Source organism: Haemaphysalis longicornis, unplaced genomic scaffold (assembly GCF_048455015.1).
Source record: "Haemaphysalis longicornis isolate Haplotype H1 unplaced genomic scaffold, Haemaphysalis longicornis Haplotype H1 scaffold_6, whole genome shotgun sequence".
In the NCBI taxonomy this organism is placed as follows: Eukaryota; Metazoa; Arthropoda; class Arachnida; order Ixodida; family Ixodidae; genus Haemaphysalis; species Haemaphysalis longicornis.
The window spans coordinates 69,837,144-69,863,789 of record NW_027526407.1 but is presented as its reverse complement, the minus strand read 5'-3'; the positions used below and the strand labels follow the sequence as shown (position 1 = coordinate 69,863,789).

At 49.7% G+C, this 26,646-nt stretch overlaps 2 protein-coding genes across 2 annotated transcripts; one reads left to right on the top strand and one right to left on the bottom strand.

Moving 5' to 3' along the window:
• On the bottom strand, positions 1-25,164 carry LOC144142898 (F-box only protein 11-like). Its single transcript, XM_077674728.1, has 12 exons — positions 24,915-25,164; positions 23,726-23,752; positions 16,397-16,660; positions 14,638-14,948; positions 13,709-13,993; positions 12,803-13,021; positions 10,599-11,006; positions 9,056-9,393; positions 6,911-7,350; positions 6,042-6,150; positions 2,261-2,359; positions 1-1,522 (listed from the first exon to the last, which is right to left on the bottom strand). Exons 1-12 carry the CDS (start codon positions 25,012-25,014, stop codon positions 1,393-1,395), a joined length of 2,730 nt encoding a protein of 909 aa, XP_077530854.1. The 5' UTR covers positions 25,015-25,164; the 3' UTR covers positions 1-1,392.
• A 243-nt stretch (positions 25,165-25,407) lies between these two features.
• LOC144142901 (BLOC-1-related complex subunit 8-like) lies at positions 25,408-26,416 on the top strand. Its single transcript, XM_077674731.1, has one exon. It carries the CDS (start codon positions 25,616-25,618, stop codon positions 26,165-26,167), a length of 552 nt encoding a protein of 183 aa, XP_077530857.1. The 5' UTR covers positions 25,408-25,615; the 3' UTR covers positions 26,168-26,416.
• The last annotated feature ends 230 nt before the right edge of the window (positions 26,417-26,646 follow it).

Genomic DNA, 26,646 nt, shown 5'->3' with positions numbered 1-26,646 from the left:
TGTTGTTGTCACGAGAAGTGGTGTACTTTATGCGACACACAGTTCTTGGCCAAGACGTCGATGGCAGACAATTGCTTTCGTAGACACACTTACTTCTTTCCACTCTTCTGGGTGGCAGCCCGTGGAGAGCCCTATGCCTTGCAGCAGAGTTTGGCACCTCTTCACAGCATCCGACAAAATGGCGCGCGTTTTTAGCCGCAGCGCACGGCACCCTACTTGTGCTTTGCAGCGCTGCATTGTTATAAGGTATAGCGCTACAATCATACGCATGCCCAAGGGTGGGGGAGGTTGTTCCGCTAGTTTGCTCCCTATCCGACGACCAAAAAAAAAAAGAAATCTGTCTTCCAAACTGACGCACGTACACACAACACAGGCAGAGAGAGAGAGAGAGACGTCGGTCATCAATGCATGTCCGCAGTTGCTGAGGTTGTCACGGGCTGAAGAGTGGTACGCAAACACACGAGAAGGTGGGTAAAAAAAAAAAAAAACGGAAAGACCATTGTAAAACGATTTTCATTACACGTAAATTGAATCGGAGAAATAAACAAGCGGCAGCAACGAGCTGGGGTGCAAGCGCTCGTCAGGTCGTCACCATCTTTCTGCGCTCTACGTTTCGCAAACGCAAAAAAAAAAAAAGTACTCTGCTTACATACACTAGCCCGTCGAAAAGCGCAATAACCGAAGACAGAACTCAGCGGTTAAAAATAAGCTCTTGCGGCAGTCCATTCGAAATGCTCGATAATAGTTGTAGTAGTAGTAGTAGTAGTACTTGTATAGGAGTGTGGGGTGGGGGGTGGGGTGGAGGCGGGTGGGGGTGGGCTTCGAGTAGGTACGCATGCAAAAACTGTCACCACAGCACAACACTTCATTCACTCGGGCGGGTAGGCGCAGTAGAAGTCCCATGAGTCCAGCCGTCGTCGAACCCTCGGCTTCCGACGGGCGAAGAAACGCGACCCCCGTTTGCAGCGGCAGTTTTTTGTCCCGCAGCGACGGGGGGTTTTCTCCACAGCAATGCGCACGCACAAGGCGAGAGGGTGGGGGGAACAGGGCAGTGATGGGGGAAGAGTTACAACACACTGGTGTAGTAGCAGCGATACAAAAACCACGTCGTCACCGTCTTCGTCTTTGCGGTGGTGTAGGTGGTGGTGGTGGTGGGGGGGCCAACTGCATAGCGCGACAGATCCAGCTGTCGGGTGGGGGATGGGGGTGGCCGTCGTCCACCCAACAACCCCCAATAAATAAAAAGGAGGGCCGCAGACACCGGGCAGTTCTTGTTTTTTGGCACTTTGGTCGGTCCACCCGTGACCGCGAAGTGGGGTTGGGGAGGGGGGAGGTGCACACGCGCGCGGTCGACACGATAGAGTCCGTGCTTGGCTTGGCTTGCAGCGGCTCTCAGTTGACCAGCAGGGTGTGCGACTCCATCGGGGCGGCCGAGTCGTACAGGGTGTCCGTGTCCTGCGTCGGCTCGCCCTGCAGCTGACACTGGTTGCTCAGCGTGCCCGCCCCACAGTCACAGAAGAACCTGGGGTGGAAAGGAATGCGCGCATTACGGGCTTGGACTCGCATCACCCTCATACAGGAAGACACCGAGCCCAGAAACAAAATTTACAGTTCCCTTCACAAGATGTGTGCAGCACAAAACTCGTAGTTCACTGCAGAAGCTGTGTGCAGCACAGCTTGTGAAGTGCTGCACAATCCGCCGCCACGAACACATCCAACTCACTGTGAAGAGAAGTGGCAATAAATGGGGGCCTTGCAAGATCCCCCCACGACCGGTGAAACCTCGAAGCCCCAATGCATTGTCGCTTTTTCCTCAGCCAAAAACAAAGGCTTTCCCACAAACAAGCGTGCAATTGTGATGATACAAACATCAATGCCAAAGAAAGAACAAAGGCCTTCCCCACAAACAACCATTCTACTTTGATACGAACAGCTAACAGCTACGCCTTAAATAACGTCCATAAGACTACCAGTAATCCCCAAAGTCGGCAACACGCTTTTCCAAGAACAAGCATTCAACTTTGATACAAGCAGCAATGCCCAGAATTCCCATGAACAAGTGTTAAATTTTCGGGTGAACAGCTATGCCCGAAATGCGGAAAAGGCTTCCCCATGAGCAAGCCTAACATGAATACGAACAGCAATACCCAAAACTTTGATATGGACAGTAATGACCAAAAAAGGAGAAAGGCTTTTGCCATGAGGATGCCTTTCAGGCCATATCCATGCTATAGACGGAACGGAGGAGCGCCGGCCTTACCTGTCGTGCCGGATGAACTCCACCTCGTGGCCCGAGTGACATGTCTTTATGCAGTTGACGCAAATGGCATTACGGTCTGTCGTGTTACACGTCTTGCAGCTGCAAAGGCAAGACGGGAGGAACCCAAGAAGTGGTGTCAAAATGCATCTCAGCAGCAATCATCTATTACACAGTGCAAACCGCACCTGATGCTGATACAGTAAACCTTGTTACAGGAGACACTCAAAGGATCCGGAACAAAATGTCTCTTGCAACTAAGGTTTCCTGTAACCAAAAATTCTAGAACCACTGAGGAATGGGGCTAGACCACTTCGTTCTACATCAGCATCAAAGCGCGTTTAGGCGGGTTGACAAGGAAGTACTCGGTACGGCTTAAAAAAAGTGTTCACAGATTTTATTAGCTCCCTTCCCAGCTTACGTAAGTAAAGCACTTCACTTTGCAAGCCTTCCTGTTCTCACGATACCATTAGTGCGCTTTTAGATGTTCATCAGCCTCAATTGCCCACTTTCTGCCCTGCAATGTCTTTATCGTGGTGCTCCTCCTCAAGTTCATTCTCTAGGCCCCTATTTACTTGTGCGAAAACCACATAACCAGTAAGCTCTTCCGAGCACACAGGGTTCACATCTGCAGAAACAAACAGCACAAAAAAAAAAAAACATCCCCCTCGCGAGGGGCACGATCAAATGCAGAGCATTTCCGGGGGTGCACGACGTTAAGTAGTTTGCGTTACGTTAATGTTGTTGCACTTGTGGCAACTGCTGACGAGAGAGCGCTCGTCAGCAGTAATTTGAATGAGTCAAGGATATAAGGCGCGTTCGTAGCCTCCCATTCTGTGTCGGCTTTGTGGCGCAGTGGGTAGAGCACCATGTACATTGTGTTCCGCCCGCAGGGTCGAGGGATCGAAACCAGGAGCCGGATAGTATTTTTTTTTTATATAGTGTAGGGGGAGGGGTGCGGACTACAACTATGGACGCCTACGGACGTCAACGCGGGTGACATCGTGAGTTACTGAAATACTCTGCATTTAAAACAGCACGCGAGAGGCAGGAAGATGGTGAAACACATCGTGAACTGCCTGCCGCGGCTATGACGCAATGTGGCACGGCTATGACGCAACACAATCCAACACAGTCCACTGTAATCCAATCCAAATCCAAACCAATCCAATCGAATCCAATCCAATGACAGACCGACGGGGAGCGATGCGGACCACGACTACGGACGTCAACGCGGGTGACATCGAGAGTTACTGAAATGCTCTGCACAAAAAATTATGGAACCTCTTAAGGGGGGACGTGGCTTTCAAAATCAACTTTTTTATTTCTTTCTGGATTTTGATGAAAATTGGCACAGCAACTGGAAATGCTTCCGTGATAACACCATAAAAATTTCAAGCTAATATTCTGAAAACTTTTTTATGTATTAAATTTTCTTTCTGTTCCGCTTGTACCGAGCTTGAGCGGCTTATAAAACATGATAGAAAATTTGTTCGAAGTGCTTTGCATTCCCAAATGAATGGACGAGGTCGTGACAGTTTTAGAATTTTTTTTTTACAACACAATGTTTTTTAGTTTTCATTTTTTTAGATGTTAATGTGCAATAGGCATGTTGACTGTGAACGATTATGTGAATAAAAAAATCACAAAAAACAAATCTGGAAAACCAAGAGTGTCACGACCTGAACTGTTCATCAAGGAATGTAATGCAAGAAACGGAATCAAAATAGACCCAGCGGTCACAAAGAAATCCCTGGTACAAGCGACACAGGTGGCAAAAAAAACTGTTTTGAGAAAACGGCTTCCAAAGTTGCAACATAGGTTTCACTTATCAAAAGTCGTCACGGTTGTAGCCTTTCATGTCCTTTTGAACATGGGGCTTCTGGAATGCCTTGCCTTGAAATTAGAGTGCCTTTCAGAGCCTTTCTCTTTCCAGAAAATATCATTTTCAGCTCCTCTGTGAAGAGTACATACCCCACTTTGCAGATCAAATGAAGGGGGAGATGGGTTTCAATGGGCTTTCAATGCAAAGTAGATTAGCTGGTTGGCTGTATCGCACTGAACAGCCTCCTTTTGCAGTGTTGTCACCATGGCAACAAGTTAAGCATTTTTTTTACTTAAATTTGAACATTTTTGGCTTTTTTTTATGTTTTATCATCTTGCCTGGCACAGCAACTTAGTACTCATACGTGCAGGTGTTCATTGCCAAAAGTTTGCATACCACAAGGATGAAAATGAGCTACTTTGAAGCTTGGTAGAGTATTCTGCATAACTCCCAACTTCAATGCAAGAGCATATTTTTTTACTACTTTTGACATTCAAGGCATCCATTATTTCTCGCAGCAAAGCCAGTATGCCCGAGCAATGGAATCAATAATTTCACTAAAAAATCACTGTTAAATGCTGCGACAAACGTACATTTTTAATGCAGAAAACATATTTTTATTCCTATATTACTAACTCAAACCTGTTTGCATGAAAATTACAAGTGCACGGGAAACGTTGCGCAAGAAAGGCGATATGGCTCGCGCGCATCTTAGCGCACGCTTACCGCGACATATCGAACTTTGATTACAGCTGATATGGCTGGTCAGGTCGCTTTTAAGATTAAATCTAACGACGCAGGCATTAATTACAACTACTGGCGTTCAATCGTAACCGGTTGCCCAGTCATGTGCTGCCCCAATGCGCGTCGGCTATGCCGTGCGCGCCGCAGCGTTTGACGCGTCGACCGTTTCTTTCTCAAGGCTAGCGAGCCCACAGTCAAAACACAGCAATAACTAAGCGTGTAAACATCGCAAACCCGACCAAAAGTTCACTTCACGAACCGCTATTGCAAGCGCGCACACCGCGTCACCCTCCGGGGTCTGGCGACGGTAGAGTCACGCGCACCACGAAGCGTTCGATGACCTCCTCCTTTCGAGCCACACAACTTCCCGTAATCTGGCTCGTTATCTCCGGCATTCCCACCGCGATAACGTCCGTGTTGAATGCCATAGATTGAACAGAAACTCGGCCGAGCGAAGCGGCGAAAATGAACTCAAACCGCTCGCTACGCAGCTCAGGCGGCCGCCATCTTGCATTGCGCCCGTGACATCCAATCAGGAGGGTCGGTGTTCCGCGCCCCGACCGAGGACCAATAGCGCTTCAGCATCTATTTCTAGCTTCGTTTGTGCGTCGTTTCTTTTCTGCCGTTTGTGCGTTCCTGAATGAACGAAGATCAAAGAGACGAGCAGAACCGGAAAGACGATCGCTCGGCCGATCTAACCATATCAAAATGGCCGCGCCCGGTGGCACCGGTGCGGAGATAGAGCGCTCCGAAAATTGCCGTTTTTTCGCCCTTTTGCGCTGATAGTTTGTCACCGCGCCTGACAAAAGTATTTTTTTATGCTACTTTGCGACGCTTTTCAGCCTAAAAACTTTGCAGACGCATAGAATGGGAAACATAGAAGCCGAATATGTGGGTTTCAAAAAAACGATGTTTTGGTCATTTTTCCGAAGTTGAAAGCCGCGTCCCCCCTTAAATTCAGGCCCCAACTTTATTGTCAAGGCAGTTTTCCACAAGAGCACATAAGTCCCTCCATATAAGAATGCCCCTCTTCCATCATGTCTCTTCTAGAGACCCAAGAAAATTGCCCTTGGTAACAGAGTGTCTCCTGTATGCAGTGTTCCTAACACGGTGAACACTGAGAAGCCAACCAAACAATTTTCGAACGTCTCTCACAACCAAGCGTCTCATGCAACGAGGTTTTCCTGCACCCGCAAAAAACGTCTTAGAACTCACCGATAGAAGTCGTGCATGGGGAAACTGGTATAGCTGGAGATCTTGTACAGGCATTGGCCACTGGTGACCGCCTTCTCCACGGCGTTGTGGTTGTCAAAGATGCGGTTGCCTGCACGGGGGAGAGAGCACAGACTTGAGCCGCCATCCTCAGGAAGGAGAAAGCACAAGCACAGCTAACCGTGCGTCGCAGGAGGCCGCCAGTCATCTTACCAGACTCCTGTACCCCCACCCTTACCCAGTGGTCTCCGCGCGAACGTTTTAGCCAGGTGGCAGCGGAATCCACAGCGTGACCTGCACATCCACTACTTCCACTGACTGCACAAAGGTGAGGCAACGGCCATTTCTCCAACCTAGGTCTAACCAGTGCAAGGATTGTTCAGCAAATTTTGTACCCTGTGAAAGCCTCGGATGATGCTTTGGCTTTCTCTATACTCGGTTACAACTCAAGAACGGCACCACCTCATGTAGTGTATCACTCCGCCAAAGCGCCGGACCCGTGACGTCAGTGCGCGCGCGTTTTGAAAGGGGTTTTGCTATGCATGCGTGATATCGACTGCCTTGTCTCACGCAGTTTGTTTGTCGTCACTGAAGTCGTTTATAAGCATATAAAGTCCAAAAAATCACGGGAACAGCTCACGCCATGTTCAAAATATTCCCAGTAACGCCCTACTTGCGCCGCACGGAGAAACATCCGGCTACAGTGATAAGGCACAGCGGCAACTTCCGGTGCCGTTCTTAAGTTGTCACCGAGTATAGCTACAGCAGCACCGCAAACCTCACCAATAAAGGTAGTTATCAGTGGATAACCCCCCATTTTTTGCAGACAACATAATCGCCCGAGGTTCCGCTTAGGGCTCAGTTGCAGTCACCTTTGAGGATGGGCTGGACGCCGCTGGCCAGGCAGAGCCCGCCGAAGCGGTTGTTGAAGATCTGGTTGAACTCGAGCGTGGCGGTGGCGTTGTTGGTGATCTCGACGCCCGCGGCCAGGCCGTCGAAGATGCGGTTCCGGCGCAGCACGGGGTGGCTCTGGGTGGAGATGAGCACGCCGGCCTGGGCGTTGCGGAAGATGTCGTTCTCCTCGAGGACCCCCTTGCCGCCGTTGAAGATGCAGACGCCCCCGTCGCGGCCGTCGTAGATCTTGTTGCGCCGCAGCGTCGGGTTGCTGTCCGTCTTGATCCAGACGCCCGCCATGGCGTTGTCGAAGATCTCGTTCTGCTCCAGCACGCCCAGGCCCCCGTTGTACACCAGCACGCCGCCGTTCTGCCCGCCCCAGATCTTGTTGCGGCGGATGATCGGATTGCTCCCCGTCCTGCGTTGTTGTTCGGGAGGAGGACGCAGCAGGTGAACACACACAGTCTTGCGGAACGCGCTTCGACTGCTATACTACACTACATTTCACCAACCCCCCGCAGAAGGGGAACGTGGAAGCGCCAGTACTGCTCATCATCATCGTCCTCATCAGCCTATCTACGCCCACTGCAGGGCGTAGATAGGCTGGAAAGGCCTCTCCCATTAACCTCCAATTATCCCGGGCCTGTGCTAACTGCGACCAATTTATCCCCGCAGACTTCTTGATCTCATCTGTCCATCTCATTTTCTGCCGCCCCCTTCCCCCCTTGCCTTCTCTAGGGATCCGCTGTTACCCTTAATAACCAGCGGTTATCCTGCCTTCACATTACATCCCCTGCCCACGCCCATTTCTTCTTAATTTTTACTAATATGTCCTTTTCACGGGTTTCTTCCCTGATCCACTCCGCTCTCTTCGCGTCCCTTGATGTTACCGTATAATGCGGAATATAGGTCGAGGCGGAATATAGGTCGACCCCCTTACCTTGTAGCCGAAAAATGCAAAAAAAAAAATAATTAGGTACCAACCATTGTTTTATTGAGACTATAACTTGTTTCGTCTCAGATTACTCATTTAAAACTGTCTGAACTATCGTCGGACGACTGCTTATGGCTCGCTGTCGCCGACACAGCAGGTCGTCCTCGGTGCAGTCCAGGGAATTGCTTATGCAGCACTTCTTAAACACTCGCAAGACCATGTCATCGTGTGCAGACCGTAGCGACAGCCAGTCTGTGCAGGCGGTCAGCAAACATCTTGGGGTATCCATTCCTAGAGACATCGCACGACGCTAGCGGACAAAATTTGCCCCTTTGTACAGCAGCACAGGTTCACAGAGCAGCGCCCATGAAGCGAGGTCGTCCGAGCGTTGCATACCGAGAGCTGCCCCTTCAGCTAACGCCGCTAGCAACACTTCTTGGTGATACCGAACTGGCGCAAGGCAGACGCGTCATTGGCCTGGGAAAACCCCCACCCTTTCTTTAAATGCTGCTGTGAACTGGCACCAAGTGCCTAAACTCATTTTGAGCAAGAAAATAGTACGCACACACTCGCCGACAGCGAGAGAAGCAACAAAACAAAGATGGCGTCGCGTCCGATTGATGGTGGTGGCGATGGTGCCTTTGGGGTTTGGATGGGCTCGATGGGCTGCCCGGTCGCCAGATGACAACTGCCAAATGACTGCTATATAGGTCGAGGGGTGACTTTTCGGCAAATTTTTCTGTAAAAAATCTCGACCTATATTCCGCATTATACGGTACACCATTCATCTTCTGTTCCATTGCCCGCTGAGTTATCCTCAATTTAAGTTGAACCCGCTACGCAGCTGTCTTATACTTTCTTCAGGAACAATGGTAGGCTGCCATTCACTATCTAAGAATGCCTGCTGAATGCAATATTGATACATGGTGCCTAATGTGACCGCTAGAAAATTTGAAACTCTTAATGGATTGCAATGTGTGCCCATGTCTTGAAAACCACACTCGGTAAAACTGCAAGCAAAATCTGCTCATAGACCACTGAACCAGCCGATGGGCATACTGTTCTTGCATATGCAAACGGAACATCACTATTCCGTTCGCTACACTGGCAAATATAAGGTGCAGATCGCCTTTACACCTAGTTTATACAGGCACAGGTTACAAAGGAGCAAACACGACAGGCCGCCTACCTGATCTGGACGCCCGAGTAGAGGTGGTTGAAGATGTCGTTCTCCTCGAGGCGCCCGTGCCCGTTGTCGTAGAAGTAGACTCCCACCTGCTTGCCCGAGTGGATGCGGTTGCGGCGCAGCACAGGCGTGCTGCCCGTCGTGATCCAGACGCCCGCCAGCGTGTTGGCGTACACCTCGTTCTCCTCTATCAGGCCCTGGCCCTTCTCGTGCACGTAGATGCCCCCGTGCTGACCGTGGTGGATCTTGTTGTAGCGCACTATCGGGTCGCTGCTCGTCCGGATCTGGATGCCCGCCAGGGCGTTGCCGTGGATGTTGTTGTGCTCAATCAGGCCCCGGCCCTGAAAATAAAAGGTGGGGGGCTCAGGGCGGAACCTTGCGGCACGCCCAAATTTTGCAAATGTCATGCATTACACAAGCAAGTGCATGCTGATATCGTGTTGAAGCACAATCTTGTTCCGCTCCCAAAGTGAGCAGTCGAGGGAGGAAAATAAAAATTAAGGGGCTCAAGACAACACCTTGTGGCACACCCAACTGCCAGGGGACAAAATACACTAGTTCACTTAGCACACGTCATGCACAACACAAGCGAGCACACCGAGACTTCTCGTTGATGCATACTGCTGCTACGCTGCCATAGTGAATCTTGTTCTTCTTCAGAAATGTTGACAAGAATGAACATTACACCGGACATAGACGGGTAGATTTAGCTGTGAATATATAAGACTATTGATACATTGAGTTTTTATTTTTAATTCGCTTAAGAAGTTCATCTATCCAGGGCTTTCGCACCTTTCGAAAATTTCTTTGTTGTGCCACTGGTTGAAACGCTAAGCCGTAGCACGCCAGTATGTACCTCAAAAATAGGCCATAAGCTTTGTTGGAGTCGTTTTGATGTGCCCAGCCTCAAAACCACCCCACAATCTTGCAACTTACAAATAGACGGTGACCTGTTGGCAACTCCATAAATAGAAATAAATGCACGGCTAAGCTTTTACAGACGTAACCGTGCCTGCAGCTCGACTGCAACACCAGTTCATTTTTCCACCAGAATAGACTCCCAATTTCTAACATCAGGACACAATGCGATTCAACACAAACCACTGCAAAACAGACGGGGGAATGCACTCCTCAGTTCAATAACCTGATTGGTTGATTGTAGGGTTTAACGTGCCGACGCAACGCAGGTGATGAGGCGTGCCGTAGTGGAGGGCTCCGTATTAATTTTGACCACCTGGGGATCTTTAACGTGCGCCGAAATCTCGTACACACGGGCGTTTTTGCTTTTCGCCTCCATCAGAAAAGCGGCCACCGCGGCCGGGAATCGAACCCGCGACCTCGTGCTCAGCAGCGCAACGCCTTAGCTACTGAGCCACCGCGGCGGGTAGTTCAATAACCTAAGAAAGGTGGTCAAAATTAATCTGGAGCCCTCCACTACGGCGCGCCTCATCGCCTGTGTTGCGTCGGCGCGTTAAACCCTACAATCAATCAATAACCTAAGAAAGCCCCTCTAAAATATTCGAGTTTACCAAGAAAGAAAGATTACCTCGCCAAATATGTAGACGCCACCCTGGTGTCCGTTGTAGATGTCGTTCCGGCGGATGGTCGGGTTGGAGTGCGAGGTGATCCAGACGCCGGCGAAGTTGTTGGAGTGGATCTTGTTCTCCATGAACTGTCCCCGGCCGCTCTCGTGCACGTAGATGCCTCCGGTCTGGCCGTGGTGGATCTCGCAGCGCACCACGGTGGGGTTGGCGCCCGCCTTGACCTCAAAGCCCGCAATGCGGTTGTTGTGGATGTCGTTGGCCTCGAAGTAGCCGAGGCCGTTGTCGAAGGTGAACACACCCACGTCGCGGCCGTGGTGGATGTGGTTGCGCCGCATGATGGGGTTCGCGTGGTTCTTCACCCACACGCCCGCCAGCGCGTTGCGGCTGATCTCGTTCTCCTCGTAGATGCCCTGCGTGGATGGGAAGGCGGGAAATATTTCAAATTCAAATTCAAGTTCGGGAGGTTTTACAGACCGCATCTATTGACCCTGGGGTTTGATGTGCGAAAGCATTTCACGCTCCGCAGTGGAGGGCCCCCAGTTGATCTCGACCACTGGTGGATTTTTAAAGGAGTACTGACACGAAATTTTTATGTTACGTTTTTTATGCTGCTATGCGTGCCTACCAGCCCACTAATCATAGAATGACAGATTAGACGGTCGAGCGCAAGGTAAACATTCATTTACGGCGTCGTTTATTCGTGCCAGTTTCGGTTTCGACAAAAAAACGCCGAGCGGCCGCCATGACAGCATGTATCACATGGCGTCACCATTCTTGCCGTATCGCTGCCTCTCTGGAAGCGCGCGCGAGCGAGCGCACGCGCGCGCCCAGACCGGCCGAGGTCTTCGCCGTCCCCACAGACCCGGGCAGCATGACGTCAGTCCCAGAACCATGACGTGTACACACGCCCGAGCAGCGCGCGCCAACCACAGCCAGCGCGTAGGCTTCGTCACGGGAGCCCCGACGTCGGCAGTTTGGGGCACGTAGCAGATGATGTCACGTCGGCCCGCTCTGGGCTTTCTCGTGCGGGCGAAGATTAAAATGGATTTTAAATATGTTTCGCTGATTGGTTGCTGCTGAAACTTGCTGGGAGATATCTCCTGATAAAAAGGAAGCGTTTTACATAGTTATCTCAGCTTTGAAATTTCGTGTCAGTACTCCTTTAACATGCCCAAAAGTCATGACACACCGGTGTTCTTGTTTTTGCCTCCACCCGAAAAGCAGCCACTGTGGCCTGGATCCAACCCACGCCCTTGGGCTCCGCAGCACACAACGCCTTGGCCACGGAGCCATTGTAGCGGGCGGCAAGATTTGAGCTCGTCAGTGCAGACGATAGACAAGAAGAACCAGAAATACCATGGCTTGCTAGCAAACACCGGTTTATCAGTGACCAAAAGCAACAGCCTGGCTGGCCGCAGCTCAGGAAGAACACTGGTCTTTAAAAAAACACAGGCTAGCTCCTCTTTCAGGCAACGTAAGTGCCAACCATAAGCAACTTAAAAAACTCTGGTAACACCACTCCCCTCCCCCCTTTGGACTACATGAGAATACTCACTTGCAAGGGACTGGGAACCAGTTTTTAAAACTTTGCATTGTGCAATTTCTGTTTTCCCTTTTAGTCCATTTGAATTTAAATGTACCACCAAAACATTTTTCATGTTAATAACTTACAATACAACGCTCTGTTAGAATTTCCCACCAGAGTGATGCAACAAGGTTAGGATGCAATTAGGCAAGTTCTTCCCTTCTTCATTGGGGGAAATGATGTGTCACGTGGAATAGAAGGCTTCTTCAGTATGATACAGAAGCTGTGCCAAGATTGTGCCAACTGAAAAGATCAGAGCTCTCAGTCCTAGCACCCAAAGGTGCTTTCTTAGCTTTGAAATGACCCAACTTTTTAAAAACAGAACTCCCTCCATCTCCAGTTTCGCCAAGATTTCTCGTTTTGTAGTGCCAGACATTGCACACGCCAATGTTACACCGCACAGTTTAGCAGCTGTAATGATGAGAGAACGGCGCTCTCTCTCTCATTTTCGGCATTTCCGAATCGATCACTCAGTATGGTGTGCCTGCAGGCTCCGCCAATTAATTATTCTATTCATACAAAAATACCCACCCTCCCTTTTTTTCAAAATTAAGAGCCTAATATAATCAGAGGTCTCAACTTCACTACCTAGTGACTCGTTCTCAAGAGCCTGGAACCCACCTGTGCGTAGTCCGTGATGTAGAGTCCAACATTCTCGCAGTCGGAGATGTCGCAGCTGCGCAGGCAGGGCTCCGCTCCGGCGCCACTGACGCACACGGCCGCTCCGACCACGGACGTGCTGCGGATAATGCAGTGGTCGATGGTGGGCGAGCAGTTCTCGTTGATCTCCAGGCAGTAGTGCTTGTGGTGGGGCACCGACGACGTGATGTCCGGCGTGAACTAAGAGGAGAAGACGCAAGTTGGATTGCTGAACAAAGCCTTTGAAACAGCTGCGGCTCATTGAATTTTTACCGCCCTGGACTGTCCCTTTTACCCGGGAAGGAAAGATCAACAGGCCAGAACAATGTCTGCGTAACAGTAAGGTTCTCGGTACCGAAGAATTGATGTGCTGAGACGTAGACAACCACGGCCTGTGATTTAACTCCGCACTGGCACTCAAATACTGTGGAGACCCGCATGCCCGCATCAAATTCCGCAACCGCAGCATTGCTGGCAAATGCCCAAGTACAACTTTCTAGCATTCAAAATCGAAGAACAGTAAAGAAGAACCACATCTCGGTGGTCACAAATCCAGATGTCCACAACTCAAATTCAGCCCACAAAAGAGGAAGTGCAGTATCTGCTAATGGCAGCAACAAGTTTGGCCTAAACGGGGAAACAAGACAGAAATCAATCCCGCAAAGGCCACTAGAGGAGTCAGCAACTTGCATTTGCTTCAAAAGGGACACAAGAAGTCTAAAGCCAGTCTAAAGGCCACTGAAGAAGTCGGCTACTGGCTTGGCTTCAACTGGGTCAGAAGACAAACCAATCCAAAGAAAGCCACTGGAGAGGTCACCCACTACTCTGGCTTCAACCACAACACCAGAAGGCGCAAGTCAATCCAGAGACGAAGAAGAAGCCGGCTACCTTGAGCGTGAGGTAGCCGAGGTAGGCCCCCCGGGCGCCCTCGACGAAGGTGACGGTGGAGTCCGTGTCCCGCTCGAGGATCACGTGTTCGGCAACGTTGCCCGGCGCGGCCCCGATGAGGGCCACGCTCGTGTCCACGATGAGGAACTCGCCCTTGTAGGTGCCCGCGTGCACGAAGATCACCGGCCGCTCCACGTCCTCGCAGAAGTTGAACGCCGTCTCAATCGTGTCAAAGTAGTTCAGCGACCGGCCACGGTAGCGCTGTGGCTGGTTGTCGTACTGCGCCTGCGTGGGGTCGGTCGGCAGGGGGACGAGGACAGCAGTTAGTGGACGTCGTCATCACGCAGGTAGTGTTCACTGCAAGGCATGTTCTGCCTCGCCCCGTGTTTTTCCAGTTGCTTCTGCTTTTACAGTGCCCTAGAACATCCTTTCGCTCCAAACAACTTGATTTCTTCCTTCCGTCACGTTAATGGCAGGAGAGGAGGATGAGAGAGAACAAATGGTGAAAACGAAGGAGCGCAAGGGAGGAGGATGAGTATGATGAACAAAAGATGACGAAGACAGAGAACAAGAGATGTGAAGGATGAATGAAGGAGAACAAAAGAGGATAAAGGTGGCGAACAAGGGTGAAAAACAACAAAGGATGAAAATGGATAACAAAAGAGGAGGAGGAGGATGAAGAACAAGGGAGGAAGATGAGGATGAAGACAACAAAGGATGAAGGTGGAGAACAAGGGAAGAAGATGAGGATGAAGACAACAAAGGATGAAGATGGATAACAAAAGAGAGAGGAGAATGAAGAGCAACAAAGGATGAAGACAGAGGACAAAGGATGCAGGACAACAAAAGATGAAGATGGAGAAAAAGGGAGGAGGCGGAGGACGAAGACAGAGGGAGAGCGAAAAGAGGAGGAAGAGGGGACCGCCCACCTGGAAGTGGGGCCGCACGTGGATGCCCCGGTGCAGCTGGCGGAAGCTCTCCTTCCAGGGGTTGGCGCAGTCGGCCTCGTCGGGGGCGACGAAGTCGAACTTGCAGGGGGCCGGGTGGAAGAGGGGCAGGTCGTACTCAAACACCCCCTGGTACAGGGTCTTCCACAGCTCCGTGTCGTTGGAGATGGTGTCGAAGCGGCGGCACACCTGCGCCACCCGGCACAGGTCCTGCTCCAGCAGGTACGAGAAGATGGTCAGCAGCACCTCGTCCGGCACCTCCAGCAGCAGGTAGTGCGCACCGCTGCTGCCCTCTGCGGTACCGGGGAGGGATGGTTGCACGAGGTGAGAGGAGGTCAAAGCACACCGGCAAAGCAAGTTCTCCCTCCCCCTTCAGTCAATGTCCAAAACTTTACCACCCGTTCCCAAAGTGTGAAAGCTTTGTCGCAGCAAAACTGGGCCAAAAGTGCGCCAAAACCTTTGCTAGAAGTGCATCTCTAACCTTGAAGGACCCAAATCACAAACGGAGCCACGCAACGATTTTTCGCGCGCGAAATAAACGCACCTACGAGCGATCTCAACGCATACCGATACGTGGTTTATGAGATAATAGTATGTTACTATTGTACACCTTCTTCGCGATCATTTGCATGTATTGTCTTATCTAGACAACCATTCCTTTATTAAACGCGATTTTCAAGTAACCATTTTCGCAGAATGGAAGCCCGGTTTCACGCATGCGCTGTGTGTCCAGAGATCTCATGAGAGCTTTTGGGTCGGCCAACCGGACTGTGCGGAAATGCACTAGTTTTTTTGACAGGATGCCATTGGGCCCACTAAGAAAGCTTTCGCTTTAAAAATTAGGCTTAATGTGAAAGTTTCGACGACGGTCTCATTTAGTGCTACGATTACCAGTGATAACTGTAAGAATCACGCAACGCAACCATTCGCCGCAACAGTGAGTTTGCCCCCATCACTTCTGTATCAGGAGGCTCCAGTAGAGTTTATCTTGAAAGGAATGGGTCTTGGAGGTATCAGTAACGATGCAGTCTTTCCCTAGCTTCACCGCAAAATGGCGATTGACATCTCAGTGGAGACCACTGGGGCAGACCACTCCACAACGGAGTCCTCTCCTACATTCAGAAGGTGGCCTACAATGATTGTGCACCGCTAACACCGACATTGGGGCCAGCACTCTCCCTTGCACATCTCCACGGTTTTGCGAGGCGGAACGCTAGCCCTTACACCCGTTGCACCTTTTAAGAGCAGGAGAGGTGATATTCTCTGCATAACGTGCCCCAGATTATGATCTCGGGGAAGCTTCCAGTAAACAGCTTACAGTGCAGAGAATTTTCCGCCCTCAAGAAAAAAAAAAAAAAAAAAAAAAAAACTCAGCGCTGTCAAACACATTATCAAGGAAGGCAGTCAACGAATAACCCGAGTAAACACATTTCCTTCAATGTTCGCAAACATTTAAGATCTAAGCCATGCACCTTCTCTGGCACCGCCTGGCGACGTACCTGAGAAGGTGACAATACCAGTCATCAATACCAGTACCAGACAATACTCGATCTGTGCCACCGCTATACCAGTACCATCAATTCCAGTACCAGACAATACCAGACAATACTTGATCTGTGCCACCGCTCCCCACCTTTCATGGGAAATGTCCAGTCAACAGTAAACAAGCACAGGTAAAAGCTAAGACCAACACCCCCGTCCGCACCAACCGCCACCAGGGCGACACCGGGGTCGCACTCACCTTCTGAGGAGGAGGAAGAGGAGGCTCCCTGGGAGGAAGAGGGGGTGCGGCGCTGGCGCTTGCGCGGCAGCGGACAGGGGGGCGCCCCATCGTGCGGGGGCAACTTGCGCCGCAGGTCGTAGGGCGGCTGGTGGCCCCCGCCGCCCGCCCCTCCCCCTCCGGCACCACCCCCGCCCCCAGCGCTGCCCCCCTGGGGGGGACCCCCGCCCCCCACCGTGCACACGCCGCCCAGCACGCTCACCAGTGTCTGCTCCACACCTGCACCTGCACCACCGAGGGGGTGAGAGTAAGGCACCACTCTCTCCACCGACAGTCCCCCTCAACAAAGACAGCCCACCAAAAGACCCCCCACGATCACACCCCCTCAAAGTGTTGAGACCTGGCCTGGTTGTTCTGACTGACCGTGAGGTTTAACGCGCTAAGCTACCCCGGGGCTACAAGACGTGAGCAACGGCTTTCACGGTGTGATCCTTAGGAAGGTGCTTTCATGTTTTCCTTGCAGGCATCGGTTCATTCCTGTTTACGTTCTTATTGCATTTCTGCCATCTTTGTGCCACATATCTTTTTGCCATCTTTATGCCACTTCTGTACACTCTTTGTTGTATACTCACCCCATCAAACGTCGGCACACAATATGTTCTCTACATGTCAAGTTTTCTTTTGTTTAAGCCCCAACCACATGGAGCGATTTTGCGAGCGACTTGGGGCGCGACGCGACTAGCGACGAACTACTTTTCGCCGCGCACCAAGTCGCTCATCGAATCGCTCGGTTCTGGGTCGCCAGAAACAGTCGCTCGCCTCCCGGAAGTAGCCTCAGCGACTAGCCAATAGGAGAGCCCCTACGTAAGCACGCAACCTCCGGTTTTGAAAGAGAATGGGGGGAAGATTTTGCAAATCCACGCAGACGACGTTTGCGGTGCAGCGGCAAAGAAAGCTTTGCGTGGCAAAGCTTGTGTACACGCTGAAGCAGAAGCAAGAAGGCTCCCGCTCACACTGGGTGAGACCCGTGTGGAAAAAACGACGTCAAGAAAGCGAATTCTTCACGGCGTTCATGTTGGAGCCGAGAAACGAGGCGCAGAAGGAAAAGCGTGCGCTATCGCTAACCCATGGCAAACCAGTTTTAGAGATGCAATGAAGTGCAAAAAGCAAGGTAGAAAGGCGTAATACTTTTTAGTCATGCTTTTTATGACAAATGAACAAAAAAAATGTTTGCAAACATCCAGCGTACCAAGCGCGTTACTATGCGCAGTGCAGTAACATTGAAATCGCCATCCTCAGTCGCATGCTCAGTTATAGTGCCTGGAATATTCCAGGCACTAGAGCTCAGTCGCTCGAGCCGTCGCTGTCATGTGGCTGCCTCGGCGAGCGACTTCGGTTCGGCGACTGCGGATCCTAGTCGCGTCGCTCGTCGCGTCGCTGGAAAAATCGCTCCATGTGGTTAGCGCTTTATACGATAAAGTTGATCATGCTATATTTGAAGTAAATCGTTGCTGTCTTAATGAATCGTACTCTATTATGTCTTTGTAGTGAATTGCACGTTGCCATGTTAAACGCGTCTTCACCCATTCCGCAACAATGTTCCCATACATCTCATGTACAAATGTGCTGTAAACGTCATATGCTGCAAAATGTAACGGTCTTCAGGAACTGGCCAAACTGCCTAGAGTGGCGCTTAGCCCTGAAGAACCACCCAAACTTTTCTGGAAAAATAAAGATTGAAAAAAAAAAAAATAATAATAATAATAAAAAGCACACAGTAGTGGAGGGCTCCGGATTAATTTTGACCACCTGGTCATCTTTAGCACGGGCCCAAATCTCGACACACAGACGTTTCCACTTTTGAACTGCACCAGAAAAGCGGCCGCAGCGGCCGGGATTCAAACCCGCGTCCTTTGGGCTCAGTAGCACAATGCCTTAGGCACTGCGTCACCACGGCAAGTAGGTAGGGCTTGTTGTTCTAAAGATTTGAGTGCGATAAACACCACAACACCAAAGAAGTGGGACGGGACAAGCACTCCAGCTTCTTCTGCGTCGCCGTGTTTATCGTACTTTGTGTTTATCGTATTTATCGTATCGTACTTTGAGCAAGCCTGTACCAACTTCCCTAACAATACGTTTTAATAGGGCAGGTTGGCACATAATCGGAAGAACGAGAACACAGCCTGAGAGACGGGAAACACGAAAGCAGAGGCAGCAAGATTTTGTCTCTTCTTTCGTGTGTCCCGTCAACCGCGCTGTTTTCATTCCTTCGATTGCCCCCTGAACTATTGAAATTGAGGTGCAATGCCGCTTAAAAGGGCCCTGCAACACTTTCCTCAACTTTTGTTCTCAATCCTAAATGGTTGCAGAACGTAGTCAAACAACACATCCAGCACTTAGGTTAGGAGTTCTCAAAGTACCTCAGCCAGAAATTCCTGCTCTATGCCCATCAGATAACTTGGAAACTTGCTCTCTAAAGACTTTTCACTCTTTCCCGGTCTTGGAGTTCTTCGAACGTTGGAATTGCGTCATTTACAGCGGTGTAGCAGCCGCGGCGGCCGAGAGTCAAACTCGCGTCCTTGAACTCAGCAGCAGAACACCTTAGCCACTAAGTCACCACGGTTCTGATTGTTCCCAAGTGTTCCTGTTAACACTCGCATTTGGTGTTTTACCTGACACTCTACAAGTATGCAATCTGACATTTCTGCCTAGATTTACTGGTAAAACATAGATCAACTATTTTATAACAAAACAAATAGGCATAAAATGTTCGCCTAAACCTCGAATGATTATTATTTACTCTGTTCCCAGGAAACCCAACATTTTTCATGGTCATCACAATACGGAGCACGAAAACTAAAGAAAGAAACCAGTTGTGGATACTGAATAAACCGCGAGGGGTCGGAGGAACTGCCAGTTTTTACGCAGTTTACGGGAATAAAAATTAACAAACGCAGGAAGGAGAGGAAACGAAGCAGTGTTGACAAAAAGAAAACTGAACTCTGACAAGCTGTGGATAATCAAAGCTTCTTTGCTGATGGGAGTTACCGAAACAGCTGCACCCTACTTCACTTCCATGAGTATCATTAGTCTATGTTAGAGCGTCACTACGAAGTACATCGGCAAGTCCTCTGCTAGTGCGTACAACAGTTTCTCCTTCTTTGGCCTTCACCCTGCATGGCCCTCCATTTTCAATTGTAGTCGGACAAATTTGCGTCACTCTGAATGCGTCCAAAAGATATCGCAATGCTTAAAATGGCCACACAAGGGGTTCAGGAAAGGGTCACAGAAGCAGGGTTCGTACGAGCTTCAAAAGCAAAAATTCAAGGGTTTTCAAGGACTTTCAAGGACCAGAAAACACATTTTCAAGGCCGCCGTCTAATGTTTTATCTGCGATTATTTACAACTTTTTCAACACAGTGCGAAATTTCGTTATTGCCCAATACCCAAGCACATTAGTGCACATTTAGATAGGCGCTAACGGGTTCGTGAATGCTGCCCCAGTTTTATTTTTTATTTGACAGCTGGCATTTAGAGGTCTTTCTTTTTTCTTGGTGTTTTGCTGAGGCTGTTTGATTTCAAAACTTCATAATGTTGCCTGCATCTTCTGCTTTGTCAGCAAGAATATGAGCTGAAATTAAATCAGCAAGTGTTGCTGCAAGGCAGGAATAACTATGTACACGTCCACCATTTGCACGTAAAATCAAACGCAGATGGAGCGTATGAGGCACAGCAAACATGCAATGAGCGGCCGTCCACAGACTAAATAGAACATGCAAGATAGAGAAGAGAAGCCGGCCTTCACTGGATTGTATCATGACATGGATTCTATTGAGGAATTCTGTTCCCAATGTTGCCTCGTAATAATGACAATCCACCAAACTCGTAATTTCATGCAATACACTGAAACTTGATTGTTACAATGTTTCTTTACATTTTTAACACCTAAAATCCACGACAAACACTTTAAATTCTTGTGAAAAGACAGAGTCATTGGTTCTCTCCAGAAAAATCAAGGGTTTTCAAGGACCATTTAAAAATTCCAGGACTTTCCAGGCCTTGAAATTGACACTTCTAAATTCAAGGGTTTTCAAGGGTTTTCAAGGACCTGTGCGAACCCTGCAGAAGTTGTTCGAGTTGCGGGGCAAAGTGCAAGACTAGAAGTGGGCTCTGTCGCTTTTGCCAAGTTTTCCTGTGTTGGTCCATTAGAGACAAGACAGCGGCCTGCGACAGAATACAATGTGGCCATGTCCCCACCAATACATACAGTTTCGTTGTTGACCAAAAAAAAAAAAAAAATTTACACAAAGTTTGAAAATAACACAGCCCCATATAAGAGTCCTTGGTACAATGAAACTGCATAGGAAATCGAAAAAACAATAAATCTGTTGAGACAGTTTATCCAGAAGGAATGCCAAGTACATTACGACACACCACAACAGGCTGAATTCTCAAAATACAATGCAAGGTTACGATCAATCGCCTGTAGTAACGAACAGCTGTGCGAGACCATGAAGTACTGATACACAGCTGTTCTGGTGTATCTATTTTGACAAGCGCTGTTTTGTTGACACAGCCCCTATTTTAATTTGCGCGACACTTTAGGCAATGGGCAAAGAAGCTGCCACTTTCGCTGACTGCCCAATTTGTCGAAACGTGCACGCCTTCCTTGCTAAGTCTATGGGCTTAGGCAAAAAAGCTAAGTTTGCAGCAAAACAGTATATATACACTGTTTTGCTGCACTGATAAGCGACATGTGTTATCCCGTTCTCCGATGATACCGAACCGCCCGCTCGAAGATAACCACATGTGCTTAGATTTTTAATAATCTACAAAAACAAGATTGCAATATGCCAAGCCCTTTTAACCGCTTGTTTCTTGCTGACCTGTCTTCCTTTGAGAACCCAGTTTCCACATTATCAAGGCAATAATACTTTGAAAAGTATGTCAGTTCAACGGTACTAATATTACAAGAGCACTGTACACAAAACATGACACAAAAAAAAATGTATTGTAAAAAGTTTCAGGAAGGGTTATCACAAAAAGGAGGTGCAGTTAAAACTTCCGATCTTTTACCCCTACCCGGGATTTTTTACATCCAACACGAAAATATCGGGCTCTGGTTCACAAGACGTCACTACAGTTAACTACAACCACACGAGGTCACAACGCCTACAACGCTAAAGAAATAAAATTTAAGAAAAAAAAAGGCATTTAGCGGTGTGACGGCAGCAACACGTGAAAAGCCAGAGCAGTGCACAAACTCACTTTCCACACGATCGACTGGGGATTCAAGTTTCAACCACTGCCACAGTGATGGCTTGTTTCTTCGTTTTTTTTAGTTTCTATTTCATAATGCTGTCAAGCAACTTGAACTTTGGAAACTGATATGCGCAGCCTCGTGAACCTTTTCTTCCTCCTCGCCACACTAAACTCCAACACAACACACTTCACAGTGTTTGAATAACAACTCCCGCACAAATTACAGGATAAAGCCAAATGCTTATTAATTGTCTTGGTCTCGTGAACAAAACTGGTCAGTAAAGAAGAAATTATACATGAAGTTCACCGGTGCTTGTCACGGAACGTGCGAAGAAGTATGGGATCACATTAGGAGGGGAAAATATTGCAGAACTGCCACTATGTTTGTTTATAAATTTTGTCCCCTTCAAAAAAGGTTCCAAAGAGTCATATACATGCAACCTTACTTCATTCGAATGGCTGCATCATCAGGATTGTCCTGACGCCAATTCTAAAGCTAACTTCAATCAAATAAGCTCACCAGCTTCATTGCCTCGTGAAACTATCACCCTGGTTGAGCTTCAAAACAACATCAACACGCCATAAACGGATACAACGCACAAACATACAGGCAATTGCCACGAACCAGATGTGAATGGCGCAAGTGGTGAGGGCATTATTGCACTGCCACTGAGAGGGCATCATAAATTTGAAATCGAAATCACAAATTGTTTCGACTCCCCTTTCTTTCCCCCAGAGGACTGCTAAGATACAGGTGAGCTTGAGTCCTTCAATATCTGTAGTCTGTCTAACTGCCTGAAGCAAGAATGAAGCCAAACAGCATAGTGCCTTTACCCCGTTAAGTGCCCTAATATGTTTGTCTTGGTTTGAGTGGCAATACCCAATGTCTAGCTTCTGTCGAGAAAATCAAATTTATGTACTTACTGCTCCACCAGGTATATCACAGAGTGCTTTGCACGTCATGTTATGGTGGCCAGAAAGAAAAACTTGGAATCCACCCATTTAACCACTAATTACTGAGAGCGACTGCACGAATGTTTCCTACCAAATGGTGAAGTATTAGATGCCCAGGTGATTAAATTAAACAATGTTGGTTATGGTACCACCAGTTACTTCGCAGCTTTAAGAAGAGCAACTTTGTCATAACAGCACAATCACAATCATAAATTTTATTTTGTCGACAGAAGCTAGGCATTGCCACTCAAACCAAGAGCAACCTAGTAGGGCTCTTCACAGAGGCTGACGTTTTCTTTCGATGCACAATCTAATGAAAACTTCTCATATTCGAGAGCTAGCGTCAACATTGGGGGTAACCTCTAATGTCAACGACCAAGTGGTCCAATCCAATTGCCGCTGTAACGCGTAGGAGTGCATGTACCACTCAGCGCCCCGATTCAAAGATTTCAGGGGATTCCCCATGCGACCTCAGGTGGTTCCCCTTGAGATTTCTCGAAACTCTTTCCAGAAGAGCCAGTTTCTCCTCAGCATCACATAACGGCACTACAACTGCCGGGTTTGAGGGGTTTCCCCTTCCGATTCATGGCAGCCTTCTTAACCATTCTTCGCAGTGCACTCTAACGTCACACTTCGCACGCTGCATTTATAACATCGCAACTCTCGTGCCCTGTGCAGGACCTCACATGCAGTTCTTGCAGCATGCTTCGCCAAACTTCACACAAACCAGCAATGCTACTACCCCAGGTTGTGCTCAAAACTGAAGGAAAAACAAGGAAACGGACAGTTTTGGAAAATTCGCAACAAAAAGCACGAGGCAATCAGTTTCCACAATCTCCCCCCATACAACACACCCCGCCACTGTGACACTTCACTCGCAAAGCACTTTTGTCACGCGAACAACGAAAACAATCTTTGCAGCAACCTTTGAACAGTGCGAGCACACGAATGTACAAAGGCGCACGACTGAACAAACTTCTAGTTCACATTTTCCCTGTCCCGGTTCAACGGAACAAATTTGCTCCGCGTTGCTGAGTACACCAGAACGTCAGCAACACTCGGCCAACACTGACAAACAACAGTGCTTTGACTAGTGTCAACAGCAAAAGAACTGACAGAAGTGACTGCGCTTACCACAATCCTGCGGACCACTGGGCTCATCTGCAAGGGAACGGAAAAAGATAAGCTTGTATCTGCGCACCAAATCTTTAAAAGTTATCTCCGCAATATTTTCTCGCGTTTCCGACAGCCAAGATTTCAGTGTGGTGTACAGCCGAACACACAGCGACATGCAAAAGTTTCTCAATCAATTTCCCGGATGTCTAGTACGTTTATCCGCGTACTGCAATTAACGGCACAAAAAAAAAACGCTCGACGGACGGTTCATCACACAAGACGCGTTACATTTAGCCTCCGTATATGCCCAAGCTGTAATTAACGGTTTCGCGTTTAAACGCCTTCACGCCTACAAGCCACGTTACATTACATCTCGCCCAGCAGATGAACTCCCCAGCTCGGCGGACTGCGAAGGCCGATTTCGCTTTACTATTGTGCGTGTGCTGCTCTCCGCGACAACAAAAAAAGGTCAGCCCGACCTAACATACGCATCCGGGCAGATTCAGCGAAGGCTACACGCTAGCACACGCACTTACAAGAACCTCGTCGGAGACGCGGACAGCTAACACGAGACATGCCTTCCGAGTCATCCCTCGGCGATCGGTCCGTCAGCGCCCGTGTTACGCCACAATCCGACACAGCTCACCAACGCGGAATTTGACGCAGACCTTCCCGAGGATTCGCTCCCACCATACGGCCACACACGACTCGATCGGCGATGCACGCCGAACGCGCCTAATGACGCGTGCTACAAGAGCCGCATTCCCAGCGCAGATTAGGGCCGCATCTCGCGTTTCACACGCGTCCAGGGTGCGTAAAACGCACAGCTTGTACGACGGGGCAGGGCCTAGTTGGCCCAACAGTCAAGCTTAACGCTTCGATCGCCGGCCGCCAACCACGCGGGGTTACAATCAATGCCGCCGCCTCTGTTTTGCAATACCGAAGCATCTTGCCGAAAGGAGCATTCGGTGACGCTGTCGGGGGCCCCGAATCGAACAAGGGCCTCCGATGCACAGCCGAGGCACGCGTTCGAGAGCGGCTGTTCGGGTCTAGGACCGCGCCCCGATCAGCGGACAGAAGGAACCTAGCCTCCGGAACGTCGGCGGAGGTCTAAACAGCGCGGGGAGGCGATAATCGCGGAAAATATTCCTGCCGACTAGGCCTAATCGAGGCCCAAAGGGTCCCCCACAAAAGCAGGACCGCGTACCTTCGTCGAAAGCCCTGGACGTGATCCCGGCTCGCTTGACGGGCTTCTTCCGCGTTTTGCGCACAGTCTGTCTCGACGGCCGGGTCGCCGCACTGGACATCTTCGGGGAACAGGAGTCAGCGCGGAGATTTTTTCTTCTGCACCACTTAACAAAGGCAGAACTTGTCAACCACCCCCATCAACCTTGCTGTGGGGCCATTTTCTTGTTCCATGTCGTGAACGTCGGGAAACATTAGGCCGACCAATCGCGGCGCCGCTGGCGGTCACGTGGGGTGCTCTTTTGGTTGACTACCGCAAAAACCACGCGCAATAAGCGATGCACAACAAAAACAAAACCGGAAAAGAGTAAGAACAAGCTGTTCGCAGTTAGGAGCAGGCTCACAAACAATTAAAATTTACCGTTGATACTTTTTTTTATATTGTCACTGCTTCGCTGAAGTAAAATACAAACGTTTTTTTCCGCGGCGCAGCTGGAAATTGGCGCTGCATGCCGTGTTACTCGAATACCAAACTCACAATAATGCGCAGCTCTATGATTGGCTGCATCTACGATTGCATCCATCTGCGCGATCGATCAGCTGAGTCGGCGGTGGTCACGACAGCCAAGGATCCGGCTTAGGTTCAGTGCTTTTCACTTTCCATGCTTGTGATCGCGTCGACAATCCTTCCCACTCCGTGATTCGGCTGTGCAGACGACAGCCATGGCCACCGAAGCCGTGACGGTCGCCGAAGAGGCCCGTCCCAACGTAGACCTGGAACTCGAGCAGCGCGTCAAAGGCACCTGCGGTCGCATCTCCGAAAACGTGCACATCTTCGCCAACGAACCGTCTCTTGCTTGCTACCGGCTGCAGGAGCACGTCCGCAAGTCTCTACAGCCGGCCGTGGAAAGAAGACTGCAGATGGCCGAACTTCGGCAAGAGCTCCGAGGGAAGTGCTACGACCTGGACTACGCCATCGCGGCCCTGCGCGGGTTCCAGCAGAGCGGACAGCATCTTGCAAACGTCCAGGACCTGTTACGCAACGCGGTTTTTATGAAGCAGCAGTTGTCGCACCGGGAGTCTAGAGCAGCGGCGGCTACGGCTCAGCACAGCGCCGGTGCGTCTGGACGGCGCCAGCAGCTTCAGCAGCGGCTGTCGCTTGAACTGCCCCAGTCGGCGGCTCGCCTCAGCAGCTCGCCTTCGCTGGGAGCGGCCGACATGCGGCCTGCGGCGCAGCGCTCGGCCTCGCCCCGGCGGACTAGCGAACAGCGCTAAGACGCATTTGTCAGCGCGTCGCTGGAGCTGTTCGAGACTAGTCGTGGCCAGGCGGTTGTGAATCTCTCATACTGTGAGGACCAGTGAAGCTTTCTGTGCGTGCGTTAGCCAGGACTTTACCACGAGAGCGTTACACGCTTCGTATTAAATGTGATAATGTGAATGTTATTATGGTTCAACTGTGCTCAACGAGGTGGCTGGTAGACAGTAATTATGCCATGAGCAAATAAAAATATCTGCTTTGGTGCAGTTGAGCAGTCCAGTGACCAATAGGAAGCCTTGTATCGCTGGTGCAGCGGTCCCTCGTGGCATGATTCGACGTCAGTCTATCACAGGAAGATATTGACAGGTTTGTCAGTCTGGTTTGGAAAGAACAGAGGTAATGACTCCAACTGTAGGACAAAGTGCCTCTCCCAAGTGTCTGGGCCATGTTGCAGTGACATCTTTTAATTGGCAGATAGCAGGTCACTAAACATCCA